This window comes from Gavia stellata, unplaced genomic scaffold, assembly GCF_030936135.1.
Source record: "Gavia stellata isolate bGavSte3 unplaced genomic scaffold, bGavSte3.hap2 HAP2_SCAFFOLD_44, whole genome shotgun sequence".
In the NCBI taxonomy this organism is placed as follows: Eukaryota; Metazoa; Chordata; class Aves; order Gaviiformes; family Gaviidae; genus Gavia; species Gavia stellata.
The window spans coordinates 191,982-215,676 of NW_026777121.1; the positions used below are offsets into that span (position 1 = coordinate 191,982).

Below are 23,695 nucleotides of genomic sequence, written 5' to 3' on the forward strand. Positions count from 1 at the left end.
AATCCCCCAAACAAGATGGCAAGGCTACACCCCCAGCGCCTGTTGCAAGAAACCTACTGCCCGAGGCAACGCAGGCGTGCAAAAATGAAGACTTGCAGCAACTAAGCAGCGGCAGTAGTAATCTAGTCGTACCGCAGGGAGAGAAGGCAGCTCACAAAAAGCAGGCAGCGTGCAACGCTGCTGGGGCACAGCTACCGCTCTTTGCAAATCCCTGCCTGGGGGAATAAGCCCTGCCCATCAGCTGCTGTAACTCCAGTGAGGAAGGAGGCGGCTGGCCCGATTAGCCCTGCCTAATAACTGTGCGTTTGAGCCCGTCGCAGTATCTTGATTCCTCAGCATCTACCTCTCCTAAGCATCCCCCGCTTCGTGTCCTTGGGTGAAGAGGAGGCCCTGGATGGCGAGGCTGCAGGCTGCCCGGCGGGCGGAGGGACAGAGCTGGCAGCCAGGAGCCTCTGCGGCCTCTCAGCGGCTCTGCACCAACCGATCGACGCACGCCGCAAACCCGTTGCGTGCTGCTGGCTGCGGGGGCGAGGATGTTGCACACACATCCGGGCGAGGACAGTAATAAACACGCGTCTTTAGCTAGGTAACGCAGCCTGTCGTGCTGGTTCACACTGATCTCAAGCTAGTAAAATCAAAAACTCTGTGCCATACAGCGTGTTACCAGTTCCCTTACTTGTTGGACTATCTGGACTTCTTGTCGCAGCTCTTCCTTTCCCCTTTGGAGTCTTTAGTCCTTCAGCCAGATACTGGTGGCCACTTCCTCCTAGCTCCAGCCTTCGTTTTGCCTGTTTAAAAAGAAAAAACGAGTAATTTTTTTTAATTGATGGGTTGTTAAGAAGTGTATTTTGCTTTATCAAACACAATATTGGGCTTACAGGAAAGGTGGACAGCAGTGAACTTTTCGCAGCAAAGTTCTGTATCAGTACAGGTTCATACCTCATATTCATCACAAGGGAATCTGAATATTTATGGGAACCCAAAGGCAGGCTTCAATGTTTCACTCTCAGAGGCTAGGTTGATGGTTTTGTTTGGAAAATTTAGCAATTTTTTTTAATTTGAAAAGCTGAGTGACAGTTGTATGACCCGCTTCAGTCCAGTCTGGACCTTTTCAAATACATATGAAAAATGTCTACCTCCACTTGAGTTGAGAACGTTTCAGTTAAGAAAACCAAAGACAAACGCTCAAGCACACAGGTATGCACCCAGAAACCTACATTTCTTCTGAAAAACTCCTTACGTCCATTGAAGTTTGGGCACAGGTAGTGTAAGTGCAAGGGGAAGGAAAAATGTAACTTGAAAGGATGGCTTTGAGAGGACGAGTAACTTCCACTACTGTAAGCTTTCCATCAACGACATACGAGACGTTACATCAAGAGCAGCATTGGACAACTGTTCTCCTCTGCTCGTCAAGAATTTTTGTCCTCATTGAAAGCACAACCACTACATTTATTTCATATTAACTAGCACGTTTGCATTAAAGCTGCCTACATAAAAGCAAGGTGGAGCAAAAGTAGTATCAGAAAGACGATGCCTGAAAATCAGCTAAATGTTGCATTCAGCTCAATGGAAAGCTCTGTACACCTTGAATAATAAAAATCATGAATGACACTGTTAAACTGTGCAACACACAAACTGCAACCAAAACCACCACCAATATGAATTTTGTTCCTAGACAGAAACACAATCTACTATCTTTGGTAACAATTCTATACCCTGCCGTGCTACTCGGGTTACTGAAACTAAACCTGGGGATACTTGTTATCCTAACAATAGGAAGGACATTACCTGGGAAGACACAGGAAAAAAAAGACAAAGAAGTTTTATGTCTAATGAAGTTTAGCCAAATAACTGTTTCCAAAGAACGTTGTTTATTCAATTAGGTAGAGTAATTCAGAGTATCTTATTTGCTTGCTCTTTAGACTTGCCCCAAAGGGCTGGATCATATTCTGCTCCTCAGTGAGCCAAGATAAAATAATACATTCCGCCATGGAGTTGGAGACAGATATTTCCATATTGTGGATTTAGCTTATGTGTTTTACTTAGGGTCTGTGACCAAGAGAAGACTCTAAATAAATTAATTTATATGCGTTATTTATGGATAGCTCACTAACATCTTTGTACTGGACTCCGTTCGCAAACCTCAAACTTATTAAAAGGTGAGTTAAAGCACATGAAATGTGTACAAGCCCTCGGTGTAAAAGCATGTACAGAGTGCTCAAGCCACTCTTCTGTATATTTTGTGCGAAGGGGCAAGGCACTAATTCCTCGGTGACAGAGCAAAACTGAACTAACTGCATCCTTCTAACCAGCACAGGCACTGGGCGCCGGGCAGCCCATGGGTGGCAGCTTCTCACGGCGCACAACACCTCTGCTCCGCTCCCCGAGGCATTGGCTCCGCCATCAAAGGACACAGATTTTAAAAAGGTCGGCTGTTAACAAAAGCGTCCAGCTAACATGTTTAGCCAACGTAATTGGATTAAATTACGATTACAGCTATTCCAGACGGAGAAATACATTTCACACTTTTTTTAAAGGAAGTGTTTTTCCACCCTGAACACTGTAAGAGCAAAGGCAGGAGGGGTGAAAAGGGAACAATCCAGGGCGTGGGAAGACTAGGCCAAAGGGATACAAGTAAAGATAAAAGAGAATCTCAAAAGCAGGTGTGAGAAGGAGGGGAAATCCTAAAGACTTAAAATCCAGAGATTTGCATCAGAAGAGGAACTCCGGTTTGGACTACACATCAACACTTTTTGTCTCAACTTGTTTGCAAGACAAGACCCAATGGTACTTCGCCCCTGCTTTTGTCGTTAAACACTTACAACTTTCTCCTGTGAACTTCAAAGAATCACGTTTGGTAGTGAGAGAAGACAAACAGCACCTTTCAGCTGTGCGCAGCAGCCCAAGCCTGTCCGAGTGTGTCGGGCTGTTACAAACAACCTGCTCTCGCCGGTCTCACCAGCGCGCCGTAGCTACGGGCAGCTACCTTGAGGTCACAAGGAAACTCCCCAGTCTGGTACGGCCCACCGATTACTACCCGCTGGTAGTTTTGCAGGTTGGCAGCGAGGAGATTGAGCAAAGAAGCGTGAAAGGGATGAAGAAGGACTTTAAGGCGCTGGGGAGACTGATTGACGGATCGGGTGCGCAGGTGGTGTTTTCTGCAATCCCTTCAGTGGCGGGGAGGAACACTGAAAGGAATAAGAAAGCAAACATGGTCAACGCGTGGCTCAGAGACTGGTGCCACCAGAGGAATTTTGGATTCTTTGACCATGGGGTGGTCTCCGTGGCACCGGGCCTGCTGAGTGCAGACGGTGTTCAGCTGTCCCCAAGGGGGAAAAGAATCCTTGCCCGTAAGTTGGCAAACCTCATCAGGAGGGCTTTAAACTAGACTCGAAGGGGGAAGGGGATGAAGCCAGGCTACCCAGAGGTGAGCCTAGGGGTGACATGCCATTGTCGGGGGCAAGACCGATAGCCCAGCTCAAGTGCATCTACTCCAATGCACGCAGCATGGGCGGCAAACAGGAGGAGCTGGAAGCCATCGTGCGGCGGGGCAGCTATGACGTGGTCGCCATCACAGAAACATGGTGGGACGACTCGCATGGCTGGAGTGCTGCGATGGAGGGCTATAAGCTCTTCAGGAGGGATAGGCAAGGAAGGAGAGGCGGTGGGGTGGCTCTGTACGTCGAGGAGTGCTTTGATTGTATAGAGCTGGATGATTGTCACGATGGGGTTGAATGCTTATGGGCAAGGATGAGGGGGAAGGCCAACAAGCCGGATATCCTGCTGGGGGTCTGTTATAGACCACCCGACCAGGGCGCAGAAGCTGATGAAGCGTTCTACAAGCGACTGGCAGAAGTCTCACAGTCGCAAGCCCTTGCTCTTGTGGGGGACTTCAACTTACCGGATGTCTGCTGGAAGTACAACACAACTAAGAGGAAACAGTCCCGGAGGTTCCTCGAGTGTGTGGAAGATAACTTCCTGACGCAGCTGGTAAGGGAGCCTACAAGGGAAGGTGCCCTGCTTGACCTGCTGTTTACGAACAGAGAGGGTCTGGTGGGAGAAGTGAAGGTCGGAGGCCGTCTTGGGCTTAGCGACCATGAAATGATAGAGTTTGCAATTTTTAGCCAAGTAAGGAGGCGGGTGAGCAATACCGCTACCATGGACTTCCGGAGGGCAGACTTTGCCCTGTTCAGGACACTGGTCGGGAGGGTCCCTTGGGAGACGGTCCTGAAGGGCAAAGGGGCCCAGGAAGGCTGGACCTTCTTCAAGAAGGAAATCTTGAAGGCGCAGGAGCAGGCAGTGCCCCTGTGCCGTAAGAAGAGCCGGCGGGGAAGACGGCCGGCCTGGCTGAACAAGGAGCTTATGCTGAGGCTCGGGGAAAAAAAGAGAACTTACCACCTCTGGAAAAAGGGGAAGGCAAGTGAAGAAGAATACAAGGACCTCGTTAGGTCATGCAGGGAGGGAATTAGGAAGGCGAAAGCCCAGCTAGAGCTCAACCTGGCCACGGTCGTGAGGGACAACAAAAAAAGCTTCTATAAATACATTAACAACAAAAAGGGGGCCAAGGAGGATCTCCATCCTCTACTGGATGCGGCGGGGAACATTGTCACGAAGGATGAGGAAAAGGCTGAGGTACTTAATGCCTTCTTCGCCTCAGTCTTTAACAGCCACACCAGGTATCCTCAGGGTATCCGTCTCCCTGAGCTGGATGACAGGGATGGAGAGCAAAATAGGCTCCCCATGATCCAGGAGGAAGGAGTTAACGACCTGCTATGCCACCTGGAGACTCATAAGTCTATGGGGCCTGATGGCATCCACCCAAGGGTGCTGAGGGAGCTGGCGGAGGAGCTTGCCAAGCCGCTCTCCATCATTTATCAACAGTCCTGGTCAACGGGGGAGGTCCCGGATGACTGGAGGCTTGCCAACGTGACGCCCATCTACAAGAAGGGTCGGAAGGAGGATCCGGGGAACTACAGGCCTGTCAGCCTGACCTCGGTGCCGGGGAAGGTTATGGAGAGGCTCATCTTGAGGGCGCTCACGGGACACGTGCAGAATACCCAAGGGATCAGGCCAAGCCAGCACGGGTTCATGAAAGGCAGGTCCTGCTTGACCAACCTGATCTCCTTCTATGACCAGGTGACCCGCCTAGTGGACGAGGGGAAGGCTGTTGATGTTGTCTACCTGGACTTCAGCAAAGCCTTTGACACTGTTCCCCACAGTATTCTCCTAGAGAAGCTGGCGGCCCGTGGTTTAGACAGGTACACTCTTCGCTGGGTAAAAAACTGGCTGGATGGCCGAGCCCAGAGAGTTGTAGTGAATGGGGTGAAATCCAGCTGGCGGCCGGTCACAAGCGGAGTCCCCCAGGGCTCAGTTTTGGGACCGGTCTTGTTTAATGTCTTCATTGATGATCTGGATGAGGGGATAGAGTGCTCCCTCAGCAAGTTTGCAGATGACACCAAGTTGGGAGGGAGTGTTGATCTGCTTGAGGGTAGGAAGGCTCTGCAGAGGGATCTGGACAGGCTGGATCGATGGGCTGAGACCAACCGGATGAAGTTCAATAAGGCCAAGTGCCGGGTTCTACACTTTGGCCACAACAACCCCAGGCAACGCTACAGACTTGGGGATGAGTGGCTGGAAAGCTCCCCCGCAGAAAAGGACCTGGGCGTGTTGATCGACACCCGGCTGAATATGAAATGAGCCAGCAGTGTGCCCAGGTGGCCAAGAAGGCCAACGGCATCCTGGCTTGTATCAGAAATGGTGCGGCCAGCAGGAGCAGGGAGGTGATCATGCCTCTGTACTCGGCTCTGGTAAGGCCGCACCTCGAATACTGTGTTCAGTTTTGGGCCCCTCACTACAAGAAAGACATGGAGGTGCTGGAGCGTGTCCAGAGAAGGGCGACGAAGCTGGTGAGGGGTCTGGAACACAAGTCTTATGAGGAGCGGCTGAGGGAGCTGGGGTTGTTTAGCCTGGAGAAGAGGAGGCTGAGGGGAGACCTTATCGCTCTCTACAACTACCTGAAGGGGGGTTGCAGAGAGGTGGGTGTTGGTCTCTTCTCCCAAGTGACTAGTGACAGGACTAGAGGAAATGGCCTCAAGTTGCACCAGGGGAGGTTCAGGCTGGATATTAGGAAAAATGTCTTTCCTGAGAGAGTGGTGAAACATTGGAATAGGCTGCCCAGGGAGGTGGTAGAGTCACCCTCCCTGGAGGTATTCAAGGAGCGTGTGGATGTGGCATTGTGGGATGTAGCTTGATGGACATGGTGCTGTGTGGTGTTGGGTGGGTTGGTTTTTGGTCTGTTGTGCCTTGTTGTTGTTGTGTGGTGGTTGGCTTGCGTGGGTTGTTTGTGTGGGTTTTTTTTTTGTTTTGTTTTTGGTTTGTTTTTTTTTTTTTCAGGTTGGACTTGATGATCTTACAGGTCTTTTCCAACCGTAGTGATTCTGTGATTCTGTGAGTACCGGACTACTGAGCGGCTTCTGCAAAAATACCCAACGGCAGAGACAGCACTACAGGATAGTTATTGTGTAGGGCACAAAGCATATGGAAAACCTGAGAGAGAGATACAGAGCAAAATATTTTAGAAGAGTTTAAAAGAGCTTGGTGAAGTTACCGAGAGGCGATTTTAGCAAACCCCAGGGGATGTTTAATTTCTGGCCAGATGCTACACGTCACTCAGCAAGTGCCTTCTTCCCCTTCCTGTTTTACAAACTTCATAACAAGATGCAGGATTGAAGTGGCATATTCTCTCAATTTCTTCTTCCCCGACTGTGCTGGTTTTGGCTGGGGTAGCGTTAGTTTTCTTCATAGTAGCTAGTATGGGGCTGTGTTTTGGATTTGTGCTGGAAACAGTGTTGATAAAGCAGGGATGTTTTCATTACTGCTGAGCAGTGCTTACACAGAGTCGAGGCCTTTTCTGCTTCTCACACCGCCCCACCAGCGAGTAGGCTGGGGGTGCACAAAAAGTTGGGAGGGGACATAGCTGGGACAGCTGACCCCAACTGACCAAAGGGATATGCCATACCATATGACGTCATGCTCAGCATATAAAGCTGGGGGAAGAAGAAGGAAGGGGGGGACATGCGGGGTGATGGCGTTTGTCTTCCCAAGTAACCGTTACGCGTGATGGAGCCCTGCTTTCCTGGAGATGGCTGAACACCTGCCTGCCGGTGGGAAGTAGTGAACGAATTCCTTGTTTTGCTTTGCTTGCCTGCGCAGCTTTTGCTTCACCTATTGAACTGTCTTTATCTCAAGCCGCGAGTTTTCTCACTTTACCCTTCCGATTCTCTCCCCCATCCCACCTGGGGGGAGTGAGCGAGTGGCTGGGTGGTGCTTAGTTGCCAGCTGGGGCTAAAGCACGACATCCATGGCTTTGGTAAATCCTGTATCAGCCTCATCTCCTCAGTCTACCTTCTAGAGCTGTATGGTGGAGCCTTGCTCCCATGCTGGAGGGCAGGGCAGTCACGGGAGGAAAGCAGGAGCCGGCCCCGTGCGTTGCATTTGCTGAGCGGGGCTAGGTCCCTGGAGGCTAGAGGGCATTGGCCGGTCCGGTTCCAGCAGGGCGATGTCGTTCCTCTGCGTGATGTTACTGTAGTGCTCGTGAACCAGTAGCCGCTTGATATTGCGCACTTGGGCCTCAGGGCCCAGCTGAGGCAACCGGGTGGCCCCGATCACCACGCGCCACATGGTGATGTGCCTGGAAGGCAGAGGGAGAGAGGGGTGAGAGGGAGCGGAGCCATGTGCTGCAGCAGCCCTGCAGTTCCCTGCCTTCTGCTCCACAAGGCAGAGAGGCAAGCAGCGCTAGGGAGGGGGCGAGTGCCCTGGCACGCCTTAGGCACAAGGAATGTCGAGCTGGAGGCTGCTAGGAAGCAGTGGCACAAGCCCAGCCTTCTCCCAGTGCCTTAAATATTAGCAAGGGAAGTTAAGTTCAACTAAAATCCGTGGCTGGATGTCAAACTACTTACCCAGTGGTTGGCACAGACCTTGGGGCTTTCCAGCTCTGTATCTCCTCTTGCTCGTGAACTAGTCCAGCTTCAAGCTCAAGAGCAACTTGCCCGCGCAGCCAGTGCTCCCACCAGTAGCTGGCCCTAGACACTTGGTGTCTCCAACCGCTGGGTCCCTGTGACCAGAGTTCCCTTCTGCCATTGCTAGCAGCCAGGCCCCCGGACCCACCCCCCGCACTGGGTACAGAGTGAGGCCACACAGAAAAGGATTTGGGAGCGCTCTCAGAAAGAAGGTAGGACGGACTGTGGGGATTAGGCGCTGGGCTGAGTCAAAGAAGCAAACAAGTTGGCTTAAGCGCGACTAGCTCCTGGATTCCCCACCCCCACCCCCTTCTCTCCATTTTCCGTGCTTATACAGCCCCCTCAGCTTCCTCAACTCCTCTTTCTCTGCCCTTGTCTCCTCCCAAACAAGGGACCTAGCCCCGCTTCTTTTCCCCCCCTTGCTCCCAGGTTTGCTACATCTGTGAATGGATTTGGTGTTGCAGGTGCTCTTAGCTAGGTCACCTTGGACTTCCACGCCATTACTGATGGGGTTTCCTGGGTACTGCTGGCCCTGCCAGATTCCTCTCCCCAAAATGAGCCCAACTCTCCCTTCAATTATCTGTGAAGTGGGGCCACCTCTCACATCAATCCCCCTCAACTACCCGTGAAATCTGGCTCTTCCTCATGGCACTGTAACTCCTGTCAGCTGCTCAGTCTGTTCTCTACGGTCAGCAATTTCTCTTGTCACGCTCAGGAGTTTTGCACAGGCCGTTCAGTGAGCTAAGGCTTACGCCAGGCCCTAATCGGCAGCTTGTGTGCCTTAATGCACACCCGCAAAGTCATCTGCATGTCCCATCATTTTTTCCCTATCCTCGTTCTAGCCACAGTGTGCCAGTCTTCTCCATCTCACGCTGGCTCTGAGAACCCTCCTCTCTGACCAGGCACGGTTTCAGCCCTTTTGAGTGGCTCTTTCCCTTTGTACCCTACTTGACTGCCTGCAGCCTCGTTTTGCAGGCGCCGGGCGTGGAAGTCCTTGCCTCGCACGGGAGACTGAATCGGACTGAAGCATGGTTAGCTGTGAAAATTGGCAATTTTATTGGAAGAACTGAGTCAGCTTCAGCCCTTCAGCACTGCCAAGGAAATGGCGGTGGTACGCTGCCGGCTGCACTGGATCCTGTCCATCCTGCTGCTCAGGCCTTTGTCCCCCTTAGGAACTGCAGGAGCTCCTGCAGCAGTTTAAAGAATTGCACCAGCCTCTGGAGTGGAAATGGGCAGGGTGTAAATGTGCCCGATTGAGTTGGTATCGGTCTTGGCCTCTGAAAGGGGCTTGAGGTGAAGCCTGGCTGTGGCGTTGGAGTAGCCGTTACTGCTGGGCGCAGTCCCATCTGTGCCATGATCCAGTCGTAAAAGTGCTGCGCGGAGGCGTAGACTCCGGGCCGTCTTGCTCTCGGCACAGCCTTTCCCCCAGCTGGTGACTCCAACGAGACAGAAGTAGTCTGCATCGTTATCTTTGCAGACGAGAGGACCACCGCCGTCGCCCTGCAGCGGAGGAGAGAGGACAAAGGTGTTGTTGGGTGGCCTCTGTCAGCACTACGGCTGGCTCCTTCTCTCTCACAGCACCGGCCAGAGCTGTGCTCTGAGGCACAGAAAGGCCCCGCTCAGGTGCCGGGGCCTACAGGAGCTTGTGGGAGGGGGTCGTGGGCCTGTAAGGTAGGGCTCTGTGGAGGAATGGCTTAGTAACAAGGGACACGATCTGATTCCCATGAGCAACCCAGTCTCTGATGAGGGGAAAGGCTCAGAGGAAACCGTTAACTGTCCTTGAAAGCCTGTTGTGATAAGAGACAGTGGAATGGTAAACAAGAAGGAGCTACATTCGCGAAGAGGAGAGGTAAGAGCACTGTACCAATCTCACTCGCCGCCTTGGCGCGTGAACAGAGGCTGTAAGCCAATCAGACAACTGTTGCGGACGCGTGTTCTTGGCATCTGTCTATATATACTCTGTAAGCTTGAATAAAGGGGAGAACGACTATACTCATATTGAGATTCCATCGTTACTCCGGGTCCGTCTCCCACTCCAACAGGGCTCTCTCTCATCTCTGCACAGCGATCCTGCGTGTGTGGAACGCACATGCTCCAGGCTTGGGATGTGGAGCTGCGTGCTGCCAAGAGCACTGGATGGGCTTTGTGGGCAGAGTCGCAGGCCTCTGGGGGAAGGGGGGCACTGGGCAAGGAGCTGCAGGTGGGGAAGGGGAGGTCAGCCCCAGCAGCGGTGGGGACCCAGCGGTGGGAGGGTGACTTGCCAGGCAAAGCACGCGCTGGGGTCTGCGTGGGACGGTTGTGAGAGGGCTGCCCATGCTGCTGGGGCTTGACTCGTAGCACGCTCCTACCTGGCAGGTGTCGATGCCACCCTGCGCATAGCCAGCACGCAGGTTGTGGGTGTGGATGGCCCCTCTGTACCACCCGCTGCTGTTACAGAGGTTGACATCAATGAGGCGGACCTTGGCCTCCTGCAGGACATCAGTTGATCCTCCAGCTGCGAGCACAGAAAGGAATTAACACCAGGCAGCTCGTTGCCATTTCTCCTCCCCTGTCTGGGTGAAGCCCTTCCCTAGGGCTTGGCTTTGCACCTTGAAGGCACTGTACCGGTGGTCCCCTTGTGCCTCCCTTTGGGGAATGGCTCAGGCCCATCTCTCTAGAGGCATGCGTCCCCGCAGCCTGACTCTGGCTTTCGCCTCTGCTCTCAGGAAGCCCAACCCGTCTCCCCTGCGTGCCAAGCTTGCGCTCAGGACACGAGTACTTTTTGGGAACTCACATCTTGCAGTCGTGGAACCCCAGCCGCTGGCGTAGCAGGTTGTCAGCTCTGACACTCTCAGCGAGGCGTCGGGCACACAGGCAAGCTGGATGGAGTAGCTGCACTGCACAGGCCGGTCCAGTTCCAGCAGGGCGATGTCGTTCCTCTGCGTGATGTTACTGTAGTGCTCGTGAACCAGTAGCCGCTTGATATTGCGCACTTGGGCCTCAGGGCCCAGCTGAGGCAACCGGGTGGCCCCGATCACCACGCGCCACATGGTGATGTGCCTGGAAGGCAGAGGGAGAGAGGGGTGAGAGGGAGCGGAGCCATGTGCTGCAGCAGCCCTGCAGTTGCCTGTCTTCTGCTTCATAATGGAAAGGGGAAAGCAGCGCTACGGAGGGCGTGACTGCCATAAAGGGCTCCTATAAAAAAAATGGTGAACCACTGCAAACAAGCCCAAGGGTGAAGAGCTCCGAAAGCCCCCCAGCGTGGAGCGCTCCCAAAATAATACCAAACACTGCAGGGATCCCCCACACACAAAAAAAAGAATGGTACAGGATTCCCCCAAAAAGGTAATGGTGACAAGCTCCCAAAAGCCACAATGGTGAGGCACTCCTGCGGGGCTGCACTCCAGAAATCCTAGGTATTGTAATGTTCCAAAAAACAGCAAAACCATAAAGAGCTCCCAAAAAGCAAGATCGTGAAGCCCTCCAGCAAGCCCCAGGGTGCTAAGTTCCAAAAAAGTACCAGGCTGCAGAGCTCCAAACAAGGCCCAGGATGCCCGACTCCCGAAAATACCAAACGCACACTGCAGAATCTCCCCCCAGAAAAACCCCAAATGGTGCAGGGACGCCTTCCAAAACACCACCAAACGGTGCAGGACTCCCCCCAAAAAACACCCAACAGCGAAGGACTCGCGCAAAAAAACACCCAAAGGTGCAGGACTCCCCCCCAAAAATTAACGGTGAACGGCTCCCAAAAATCCAAATGGTGCTGCACTCCCCCGGAGCAGTGACATGAAGGCCTCAAAAAATCCCGCGTTTTGTAATATTCCAAAACATAGCAAAACCATGAAGGCCTCCAAAACACACAATGGTGAAGCCCTCCAAACAAGCCCCAGGGTGCAGAGCTCAAAAAAAGTGCCGGGTTGGAGACTCCCAAACACCCCAAATGATGCAGGACTCCCCAGAAAAACATGCAAATGGTGCAGGAGTCCCCCCCCAAAAAAACCCTAAATGGTGCAAGACTTACCAGGAAAACAAAAAAGAAACGGTTTGCCCTCCTCTGGGGTGGAACAGTGAAGCACTCCAAGAATTCCCCGTTTTGTAATATTCCCCAAAATAGCAAAGCCATAAAGGGCTCCAAAAAACAAAATGGTGAACCACTGAAAACATGCCTGTCACGTTACAAGGACTGAGCAATTTGGCAGAAAATAAACCCCCGTGCGTTCCAGCTTGTCCTCAGATATCAGAGGGGCTGGGGGCGGCTAGGCTTAGATTCTGGGTGGTGCCCATTTCCTGTATTACAAGTCCGATCGTGTTCTATATAAACATATACACACACACACAGAGTCATGTATAGATAGATAGATATAATCTTAACGATTACGGATGCACTTGTAACTCCATACACTTTCAGTCTAGCCACGTTGCATGAACTAGCACGGCCACCCTTAAGGAATTTAACTGCGTTCAATGAGAACTCTTACTGCCCACAAAGGTGGTACAGATAGTTTGAATATGAGTAATACAGCCTGGCTACAAGCGCGCTAGATCACAAAACACGTGGTATAGCCAAGTGTTAGTATGCGAAAGATAGCCACCTACAAGCGCATTAAATCACAAAACAACTCTACAGAGGTTGCCAAATCTCCCGGGGGGGGACACACTTGGTATAGCCAAGTGTCCAAATCTTACTCAGAGGCATCCCTCTGGGGGGGAAGAGAGGTTCAGCCCGTCGACTGATCCCAGATGTCAGAGCAGGTCTGCGATGGTATCTTCCCTAACATCCCTCCTCTCTTAAGCTTTTATACTATTCTTACTTTACAGGTGGAGCTTGAGTGACTCTAGTCATATTTGTCTTTGTTGTAATTGGTGTAAAAGTTTCTCGCTTTGCTTTTAAAGGTAGAGACCAAGAAAAATTCAGAGCGCAGGCTCAGTGAGGGGTGGTCGCACCTTGGAGGTGGGTAGCTTTGGGATGGAGGTGCGTTTTTTAGTATTATAATGAGATTATAATGAGTATTTTGTCAAAAGGTGAGAGACTGTCGGCCCATTCCCAGGCACTCCGCTACACACCATTACACACACTAAATAGGTTATTGTATCTTTGTACAATAGCATTGTCTTTGACCAGGTACCTATCCTAGTTATCAGGGTGAGTCTCCATCGCATTGTTCCATAGCACCTTCCAGTTCCTGTCTTATCACAGAGCCTGGCCGCGGTGTCTCTACTCTGCTCCACCCTCTGTACAGTTTCTCTTAGAGTCAGCACACCAAGCTCCCCTGGCATTGCCAACACCTAAGGTTGCCTAGGGAACTTCTGCGGGATGGAACTCTTGCATGACCACCCCGAAAGTTTCTTCAGTGCTGTACCTTTCCTAAAAATGCAAATATAGATTTAATTTCCAAGTCACCTCCAGCAATAATTCCACAATGCCCAAGGGTGAAGAGCTCCGAAAACCCACCAGGGTGGAGTGCTCCTAAAACAATACCAAACACTGCAGGAGTCCCACCAAAAAAAAGATGCAGGAATCCCCCAAAAAGGTAACGGTGACCAGCTCCCAAAACCCAAAATGGTGAGGCACTCCTGCGGGGCAGCAGGCTGAGGCACTCCAGAAACCCCGGCTTTTGTAATGTTCCAAAAACCAGCAAAGCCCTAAAGGGCTCCAGAAAACAAAACAGTGAACCCTTCAAACAAGCCCCATGGTGCAGAGTCCCAAAAAAGTACCGGGCTGGAGAGCTTCAAAACAGACCCAGGGTGCAGGACTCCACAAAATACACCAAACAGTTCAGAAACTGCCCCCAAAGGGTGCAGGAGTCCCCCAGAAAAACACCAAACGGTGCAGGACTCCCCCAGAAAGATAAGTGAATGATTCCCAAAAAACAAATCGTCAGGCACTCCTGCCGGGTGGCGCGGTGAGGCACTCCAAACATCCCGGGTTTTGTAATATTCCAAAACATAGCAAAACCATAGAAGGCTCCAAAACCCAAAATGGTAAAGTCCTCCAAACAAGCCTCAGGGGGCAGAGCTCCAAAAAGGACCGGCTTGGAGAGCTCCAAAAAAGCCCCAGGTTGCAGGACTCCCAAAAAACCCACCAAACTGTGCAGAATTTCCCCCAAAATAACCTTAAAATGGTACAGTACTCCCTCCAAAAAAACACCAAACGCTGCAAGACTCCTCCAGAAAATACTAACTGGGAATGGCTCTGAAAGACCAAATGGTGAGGCACTCCTCCAGGGCGGCGTTGTGAAGGCCTTCAGAAATCTTGGGTCCTGCAATATTCCAAAAAATACCAAAACCACAAAAGGCCGCCGAAAAACAAAACTGTGAAGCACTCCAAACAAGCCCCAGGGTGCAGAGCCCCCAGACACACAGAGGGTGCAGGACTCCCCAAAAGAATACCAAATGGTGAACAGCTCCCAAAACACCAAATGGGGATGCACTCCTCCGGGGCAGCGCAGGGAGGTGAAGCACTCCAAAAAATCCCGGGTTTGGTAAAATTTCAAAAAATAGCAAAACTGTGAAGGGCTCCCTCCCAAAACAAATAAAATGGTGAAGCCCTTGAAAAAAGCCCCAGTGTGCAGGGCTCCCCCCTAAAAAAAACCCAAATTGTGAAGGACTCCCAAAAGCCCCAAACTGTGAAGGACGCCCAAAAAAACAAATGGTGATGCAGTCCTCCAGGACGGCGCGGTGAAGCACTCCAAAAAATGCCAGGTCTCCTACTATTCCACAGAATAGCAAAACTGTAAAGGGTTCCCAAAATACAAAATGGTGAAGCCCTCCAAACAAGCCACAGGGCGCAGAGCTCCAAAAAACCACCGGGTTGGACTGCTCCCAAAAAGCCCCAGGGTGGAGAGCTCCAAACACCACTACGAGGGAGGACTCTGAAAAAGCCCAGGATGGAGCACTCTTAAAAAGCACCGGGGTTAAGCGCTCCAAAATATCCAACTGGTGAAGCAAACCAAAAAAGCCCCGCAAAGAGGGCTCCCAAAAAGCCAAACAGTGACAGACTCCCAGAAAAACCAAATGGTGAAGCACTCCTCTGGGGTGGCGCAGTGATGCACTCCAGAAATGCCGGGTCCTGTAGCATTCCAGAAAATAGTGAAACCATGAAGGGCTTCCAAAAAAACGAAATGGTGAAGCATTCCAAAAAAGCCCCGGGGTGCAGAGCTCCAAAACACCCAAGTGATGGAGCGCTCCCAAAAAGCCCCATGGTGAAGCGCTCCCAAAAAGCCCCCGACAGAAAGCTCCAAAAGCGCCACACAGTGCAGGACTGCGAGAAAAGCCCCACGGTGCAGTAAAGCACTCCTCCAGAGCCATATGCTGATGTGCTCCTCACATGCTTCAAAACTAGCGTGGGCAATCCTAGATTGGGGGCAATCCTAGAAAACAGCAGTGGAATAGGTATTTTTATTCCCTTTCGGAAATTCCCAGCCAACAACTCTACAATGCTCCTGCCAATCTCCTAAAGACAGTCATTCCTAGCAAGTCCTGTCAAAGTCCTTGAATGCATCCCAATTCTTCATCTCCTAGGGGTTCCTGGGAAATTCCTCATTTCTCCCTCCTTTTGCTGTGCCAGAGAGCCACACTACACATTTCCACAACGGAAAGGCTGCCTGCGCAGAGCCAGACTGCACCTGATGGGGACACAAATGCCACACCTCTTCCCAGACCCCTGCTATTTATTGCACAGGGATTAGTCCATTCTGTGGCCAACTGCTCTTCATGCTTCCTAGAGAGCTTTCACCCTTCACAGGTGGCACCTCCACAGGGGCACAACCCACTTCTCTGCCTTTGAGGAAACCCGCAACCCACAGGCGGCCCTTTCTCGCTGAGATACAAGGTGGCCCCCAAAACATTCCCCTCAGCCCCTTCAAATGACCACCTGCAGAGCTCCCAGTTCACCTGGGAGCCACCTCTCTGCTCCTCTGGTCACTCTCACCTCGCCCTCGCTGTTCACCTGCTACCCAAGCAGCACAAAGTCCACGTCCGTGGCAATGCAGAAGGCTCAGCCGAGCTCCCCAGGCTGAAGCTAGAAGACATGCAGACAGCAGAGCCTCGGCGGATGGACAAAAGGGTTGGGACTATGTCCCTGCTTGCCATCTATAGCTTGACTAGAACTTGACAGTATGTTACCTGCCTACACTCAGAAGAGTCTGGCTCGACAGACTCTGTCGCCTACCTCGACATCGAATACCAACCATCTGCGTACACGCAACATACCTGCAACAAGGGGAAGCTTTTCTGTTGCTATACAGACTACATACTGTCTTCCTCACCACTGCGCATGGACAGGCAAAGCCAGGCTTGCTTTCTCAGCATGTATCAGGCTATACTCTGCCTATCAGAAAAGAGACAGGGAGGCTTTTCTCTCCAGATACAGACTGTATTTTGTCTGTAGATAGACTGTATGCAGGCAAAGCATGTCTAGTCATAGACTAGATACTGCCAAGGCAGGGCTTTTTGGTCTGCTTATACAGTGTACGCCGGCCGTATAGAGGACAGAAACCAACAGAAGGGTGAGGTGGGGCGATAGCTTTCTCTCACCGTACAGACTGTAAAAATGGCTGTACGGAGAATACACATGGAGAGCACCGCACTCCACTGCCCTGTCAGGACACAGACCGTATGCCGGTTACGGAGCAGAGACGGGCCAGGTGAGGCAGGGCTTGCCCACCCACCCGCACATGAAATCTGGGGAGGCTGGGGGTGGAGGGGGAGCGTCTCTGTACATCAGGCACGCTCTGCCTACAGAAGCACACAAACAGGGGAGGTGAGGCTTTTCTCTTTGCAGAGCAAACACTCGGTGCACACCGGTAGTAAGTACGGGTGCTCAGGGCCATGCTGCTCCAGGGAGGCTGATGAAGCTCATCAGGCCCTCATCCCCACAACATCCAGGGGGAAGAGCCCCTCACCCTGGCAGGGCTGTCCTCAGGAAGGCTCAAGTAGGAGCAAACACATCCTGCTGCTTAGCACCATCGGGCTGGTGGCACAGTCAGGACTTCGGCTCCTATGACCACAGGACCCTTCTTTGAGGAGCACAAGGAATAAGGACTGCTGGCCCAGGGACAGGGCTTCCTTGACTGAGCAGGCAAGAGAGTCTCTGCTAGCATATGCTTTGCCCAGCAATACCTCAGCGCAAAAGGCAGAGCTGACAGCCTTGACGAAGGCGTTAGAACTGAGCGAAGGAAAGAGAGTAAACATTTGGACTGACTCAAAGGATGCTTTTGGTGTAGTACGTGTCCATGGGATATTATGGAAAGAAAGAGGACTATTATCCTCTCAAAGGGGCAAACATCAAATACAAAGAGGAAATACTGGAATTGTTCCAAGCAGTCCAGAGACCGATCAAAGCGGCAATCGTGCACTGTAAAGCACATCAATCAGGAAACAGGAAAGAAGCTATAGGGAACAATTAGCTGATAGAACAGCTAAAGGAATAGCACAAAGGAATGCCTTACAAATGGCATTAATTCCTACAAAGAACATTACATTACCAAAAGAGAAACCTCAATATTCGGAGGAAGATGAGAAACTAGGGAAGTTATTAGACGCAAAAAGGAATTTAGCAGGATGGTGGGTCACAGTTCAGGGACAGGTAGTAATTCCCCCACTTCCGATGAGAGAAATATTATAAACAAAACATAAAGAGTGCCATTGGGGTCCAGAAGCATTAGTCACCTTTTTAAAGAGATATGTGGTGTCTCTAAGAATGTTAGAAGTGGCTCAAATGATTTCTGCCAAGTGTGAGATTTGTTTGCGAAACAATCCGGTGGTAAAGAGAAGACTTCCAATGGGAACCTTGAAATCGGGAGTACAACCTGGAGATTATTGGCAACTTGATTTTTCAAAATTACCCAGACAAAAAGGGTATCGATACATTCTGGTGGGGGTTGATACTTTTACAGAATGGCCTCAAGCTTTTCCTTGTCAGACCAATCAAGCAAAGAAAATCATTAAATGGTTGTTACAAAAAATAATTCCAAGATTTGGAGCACCTATTGGAATATCTTCTGATAGAGGCCCACATTTTGTTGCAGATGTAGTACAAAATCTTAGCAAAGTTCTGGGAATTACCTGAAATTTACGTACCCCCTGGAGGCCTCAATCGAGTGGAAAAGCAGAAAGAATGAATCAGACATTAAAAAGGCAAATTAGCAAAATACATCGGGAGACAAATTGGCTACTACAACTAGTGAACTGGCTAAATTGCAACAGCCTTTGCAATCTTCCCTATTGGCTTTAGAAACTAATCAGTGGCTGTTGTCAAACATAGTACCAAAATGGGAAAAGGTGAATGGAGACGACCATGAAATGATTGTAGATGGACTCGGGTGGTCCAAGATAACCTATCTTTGGCTCCCAGTTGTATCCAGGCTCAACTGTGGGCGCAATCAGTAGCTGCTTCAATCATAAGAGAGGGTGAAGAAGGCACTCTCCCCACCAAGATTCGAAAAATAATCTGCGAGAGTGCCACTAATTTAGAGAAAAAACTCCAGTCCTGGTGGAATTTGGTAAACTTTACCTACGATCCCGTCACAAGTACAGCCACAACTTTTGTATGAACTATGCACAATGCTTCAATATATTCGACTTACCCTGTTATTGCATTAGGATTGAATCACAATGGAACCATACTCTATCCATTTGAGCACAGAATATGAGCCCAAAAAGTGGGACAGAAATGACAAACTCTAGATTTTGAACAACAAGGGTTGTTGTACGAGAACAACAAGGGTTCATCTGTGAAGGTAATGCAATCACAGGTCGGGATATCTGTTTAGATACTGAACAAAATGTTTGCCATTTTGAGACTCGCCCTGACGAAAACCCTGAAACACTGCTTATATATATATATTGGTAAGGGCTGTGTATGTTTGAGAACAGCTTGTGATTTTATATCCGTAGATGATGTAGTTATAGATACTAGGAATCACTCAGATTTTTGCGTTTGTAATTTCACTGAAATCATGGGACGTGATTTTTTTTTCTTATTTGACTCCAGTCACACCTCACCAGCTCTTGCAATCTAATTATACATCAATTCAGGAACTGTTGCCTACACCCATTGGATTGAATCTCACTTTAGTGAAACAATTGCTACAACACCAGGATTTAATCAAAATTTTGAAAAAGGTCAAGGAAAATGGACAAAGAACTTGAATAACTCTTCATCACAATGTAGAAGAAATACACCGTGTTTTAGGGAGGGTGGAAAAGGATGCGGAACATAAATGGCGGGACACTCTTTTCGGGTGGTCACCTACTGCTACAGGCATCCTAAATAAGTTATGCCACCCTATCGTTGTTCTCCTGATATTGATTTTTAATCAGTCTTGTTTTATCAAGAATATATTATAAACTGGAGGATGATGAATCAATTAACTCGTTTGGCATCTATACTTGATGCACATAATCTACTTAACTGATTAAAATCAAACTATTGAAATCATTTTCAAAACTTTCAAAGGGGGGAATTGTTGTAAATACTCTGATTTTTAAAAAAATAATCACAATATGATCATATAGAAAGGTTAAATTTGATTAATAAATAAAATAAATAAAATAATAAAATACAAATGCATAAGTTAGGATTCTTAAGTTAGAAACAATAACCATAGGAACCTCACCAGGGAGTCGCTGTTCTGTACTAAGGAACCAACAGTGACGAGATGGAACGATGAAGAATCAAATAGAAAAGTCTTGTTTGAGTCCTGTGACAATGTGACCTGATACGCACCAGTGATGCGGCTTGGAAAATTCCTTACCTTTCCCATCTTGATTCGAATATCAAGAATGCCAATCAATAAATATTAATAGAAATAACCACTGATTAATTTAAGTATGGATATTGAGAGAATAGTATAATCCAGAGAGCGATTAATAAAAATTAAATTATATATATTCTGTATGAAGGTAACCAGGTATGATTTATCTGTGATTCAATCATAAACTAACTGTTGAACAATGTAGCATTGTGAATAGGTAGAATTTGCCTGTCAAGAGAACGATAAGTTACAGGCCTGGCCCCTAAACCGAGGAAAACTTAAGAAGATTCCAAGAATGGGATTTAGCATGCGCAAAGATGGGGTTCAACTAGAGGACACCATGAGGAAGACTATGGACGACCACCAGAGGACCTTAGACGACCACCTGCGTACCTGAAGGCGCATGCGTCACGAGCATTTACATAGACTAACGAGTTCTCGGAAACTCCATGAATATGTTAACTGTTTCTTGGAAATATGATGAATATGTATCCTTTGATTGTCTATAACTTTTGTAGCAGAGAAACTAAACATGCACGCTAGGTGGAGTGATGCCCTGTGCGTCCAGCGCTGCACTAAAGAAGTGCCTGCTCACCTACATACATTGTGTAGATGAGTTTTTATATTACAGATTTGTAACAGGCTGGCTAACCCAGGGAGGAACTGCAACCACATACACCAGCATAGGCTTCTCAGACTCTGCAGGCAGGGTGCCGGGGGCAGTGAGGAGGCGTCCAGGGGACAGCAGCATGGAGCAACATCATCTCACACCCCGTGTGTGAAAGCAGAATGACGGGGCACCCGTCTCCACCCTCCGCTGGACTCCTTGCCCACAGACATGGAAAAAACTGATCGAGGACGCAAAGTTCAAGGGCACGCTGGGCTGCAGCCACCATTCGGTCGTAGAATTTAAAAACCAGAGAGAAGCGAGCAAACCAGCAGAATCACAATGCTGGACTTCAGCAGAGCAGACTGCTGCTTCCTGAAGAGCTTCTAGGCAGGAGCCAACAGGAGACTGGCCTGGAGGGCAAAGGGGAGCAGGGCAACGGGTTGAACTTCAAGGACAACAGCCCCCACCTCCCCAGACACCAGAAGGGTCCATGCCAAGACACAGAGTTGGTCACAAGTAGCAGAAGGCCAGCACTGACAGACAGGAAACTCCTGACCCAGCTCAAACACCAAAAAGGAAGAACACCCAAGGCGCACGCAGAGATGGGACACCCAGGACGAACAGAGAGACACTGCGCAAGCATGCAGGGATGGACTGTGGAAAGCCACAGCTTAGCTGGAGACAAACCAGGAAGAGAGGAAGGACAACAGGAAGGGCTTCTGGAAGCAGAAGGAAGCCTAAGGGAAATGCAAGCCACTGCTCAACAGGAAGGGAACTTACTGGCAAAGGACAGGGGAAAAGCTAGAAAAGATGCTACCCGGGGCAGGGATGTGTGGGCAGGGGGGGTGTGGGGGTGTTTCTGGGTGGGATTCTGACTCAAGACAAGGAAAGGTGCTCACCACGAGGGTGCCCAAGCACTGGAACAAGTTGCCAGAGACGATGCTGAATCTGCCTCCTTGGAGATACCCCAAACAGGACTGCACGCAGCACGGAGCAACATGATCTGACTGGACCTGCTCTGAGCAGGAAATCAGACCAGATGGCAGCGGGAGGACCCCCCCAGCCTACCCCAGTCTATGAATCCCCAGTGATTTCTCATGTCACTCCAGTATTCCCCAAATTCATCACCAGCAACTGCTCATGTTAAGAGCTCTACAAAAGCGTTTGCAGAGCACTATACTTGCTCCTAGGACACCCGGGGACTTGCTGAAGACAGCAACCCTTGCCTTCCATCGCTTCTAGAGAACCAAAGCACAGCAAGCCTAGGGCACACTAAAGCCATTGCAGACAGGCAACAGAAACGAAGGCAGAGTTTAAAGGCTAGGTCTTCCCATCTGAAGCCATCTGAGGCCACACGGGGGCAAGTAAAACAGTTCTAGAAAGCACAGGGCTGGCAGGCACATGAGAAGACACAGCAGAGTTCCTCCTGGGGAAAGCTGGCCATGTTCAGCTCAAGTTCCTCCCCCCACCTTTCTCTCCCTGGGGAGGAAGAAGAAACCACATTCAGCTAACCTTGCTTTCACCCTGTTGTGGAGGGCACCCAGTAACTCAATGAACTGGTCAGACTCTTGGGCGGTATCTGATACAGAGACATCCCCCTTCGGGCTCAATAGAAAAGTCTTTATAGCTAGACAATAGAAATCTACATACAGGTATCAGTATTTACAGACTTCTAAACTATCAGTACTTTTACAGAAATAGCATCCATAAAAACATTCCCATTTAAGTACAACTGCGGGCAGGACTACGCTTCAAGCACAGAGAACCACACAGAGCAAAGGGAAAGCACGTTGACCCACGACAGCTATCTCAGGATGGCTCAGGAGCGATATTACTCTGCAAGGGTCCACAACAACTAGAAACCTTGCTACTGGCCTCCCCACAGGGAACAAGTGTTCCACGCTTGCTTTTCCCAAATGCAAGATGCTACCACAAGTGCCAGCCATGACGCCGTCTTTACCAAGCAGAAAGGGGAATCCCTCCACCCTACTAAGTGAATTCCCCTTGGGAAGGCAGAGAGGAAGGAACCAAGGAGATTGCCCTTCAGGAATGCAATAAGCCTTGGACAGAACAGGCTGATCTAAGAACAGACAGGAATTTTTATGAAATACGTCAAGTGGAAGGTGGTTTGGCCTTGGCCTTTTCCCACTTGCTAGCAAGAAGTAATGCATTTCAAAGCAAAGGCTATTCTAGAATAACCTGAGGTGCTGCTGCTAAACGTCCCCATTTCGCGTGGCTGGGTGCAAGCGGACCTGTCAGACAGACAGACAGGAGCTGTCAGGTACCGGTACTTGGAGGATACGCATATAGGAAAAGCTAGGAGAAGGCAGAACAGGCTACACGTGGCTTTCAGTCGGGTCAAAGCATTCCGCACCATCACTAAGCACGAGTGGGAACACGAGCTACCGCTACACTAGCTTGTGAAATCTGGATTAGGTGTCAGCTAAACAAGGCATTCCTTTCTACCAGGTTTTGCTTCCATTCAACTTCTCACCTCCAGAATACTCTTTCTTTGCAACTCGTGTTTCTTACCATCAAGCTTGAAAGACATCTAAGAGCGGATCCCTGCCCTGTATCGCAGAGAAGCCGACTTGGTGACCAGTCTGCTCTAGTCTCCTCACCTTAGTTTCAAGCTTGTCAGAAGATCCTGCAAGAGACGAGCGGCATTACTACACTGTGATACAGAAGAACAATAACACAGAGCGACTCACTTCTGGGTTGCCAAACGTAACGGTTCTTTGAATTAGAGGTGGATTTTTCTTTTTTAAAAGTACAGATACTCCTGCGACAGCTCTTTAGAATACAATACATCATCAACTAGCTGTCCCTACCTGTATTTCCTTGTTGTTAGTTTAGACAAGATCTTTCAAAACTCAGAGAAAAAAAAGGAAGATGAAAAAAACCAAACCCCAAACCCTAAAAAAACTCTCAAAATCCCAAACTACAAGCCCAAAGAATCTGTTTCTTCAAGTCATAATAAAGTATTGAAACAAAATGTTATCTTACCTTCCAAAGTCCTACTACGAGTCCTGGATTCAGACTGAAGAGCTGGACAAGCTCATCAGCACCAACGGCTACACTACTTTCAGTCAGGTTAGCAAGATGGTATTCAGCAATTAAGGAACGTCGACGAGGTCTTTGAAAAGAAGAGACAGAATGTAGCAACAAGACTATGTCTCCTTATTTATGTAAAAGTTCAGCCCAATTTCATTTTTCACTCTGAAGTCTGACCAACAGCACATGATGGAAACAGTTTGGAAAGCATTCAGCATGCACAGCCATAAAATCACTTTTAAACAACTGCAGCATACGAGCAGGATCTCAACACC

General features: G+C 49.7%; 1 protein-coding gene across 1 annotated transcript in view; it reads right to left on the reverse strand.

Annotated features, from left to right (window-relative positions):
- Positions 1-9,169: 9,169 nt before the first annotated feature.
- Positions 9,170-23,695, reverse strand: part of LOC132321747 (acrosin-like) — a 42,225-nt gene continuing 27,699 nt past the window's right edge. Inside the window, 4 exon segments of the mRNA XM_059835186.1 lie at positions 9,170-9,427; positions 9,429-9,518; positions 10,367-10,512; positions 10,792-11,057. Of these exon segments, the coding sequence (XP_059691169.1) occupies positions 9,170-9,427; positions 9,429-9,518; positions 10,367-10,512; positions 10,792-11,057 (760 nt within the window).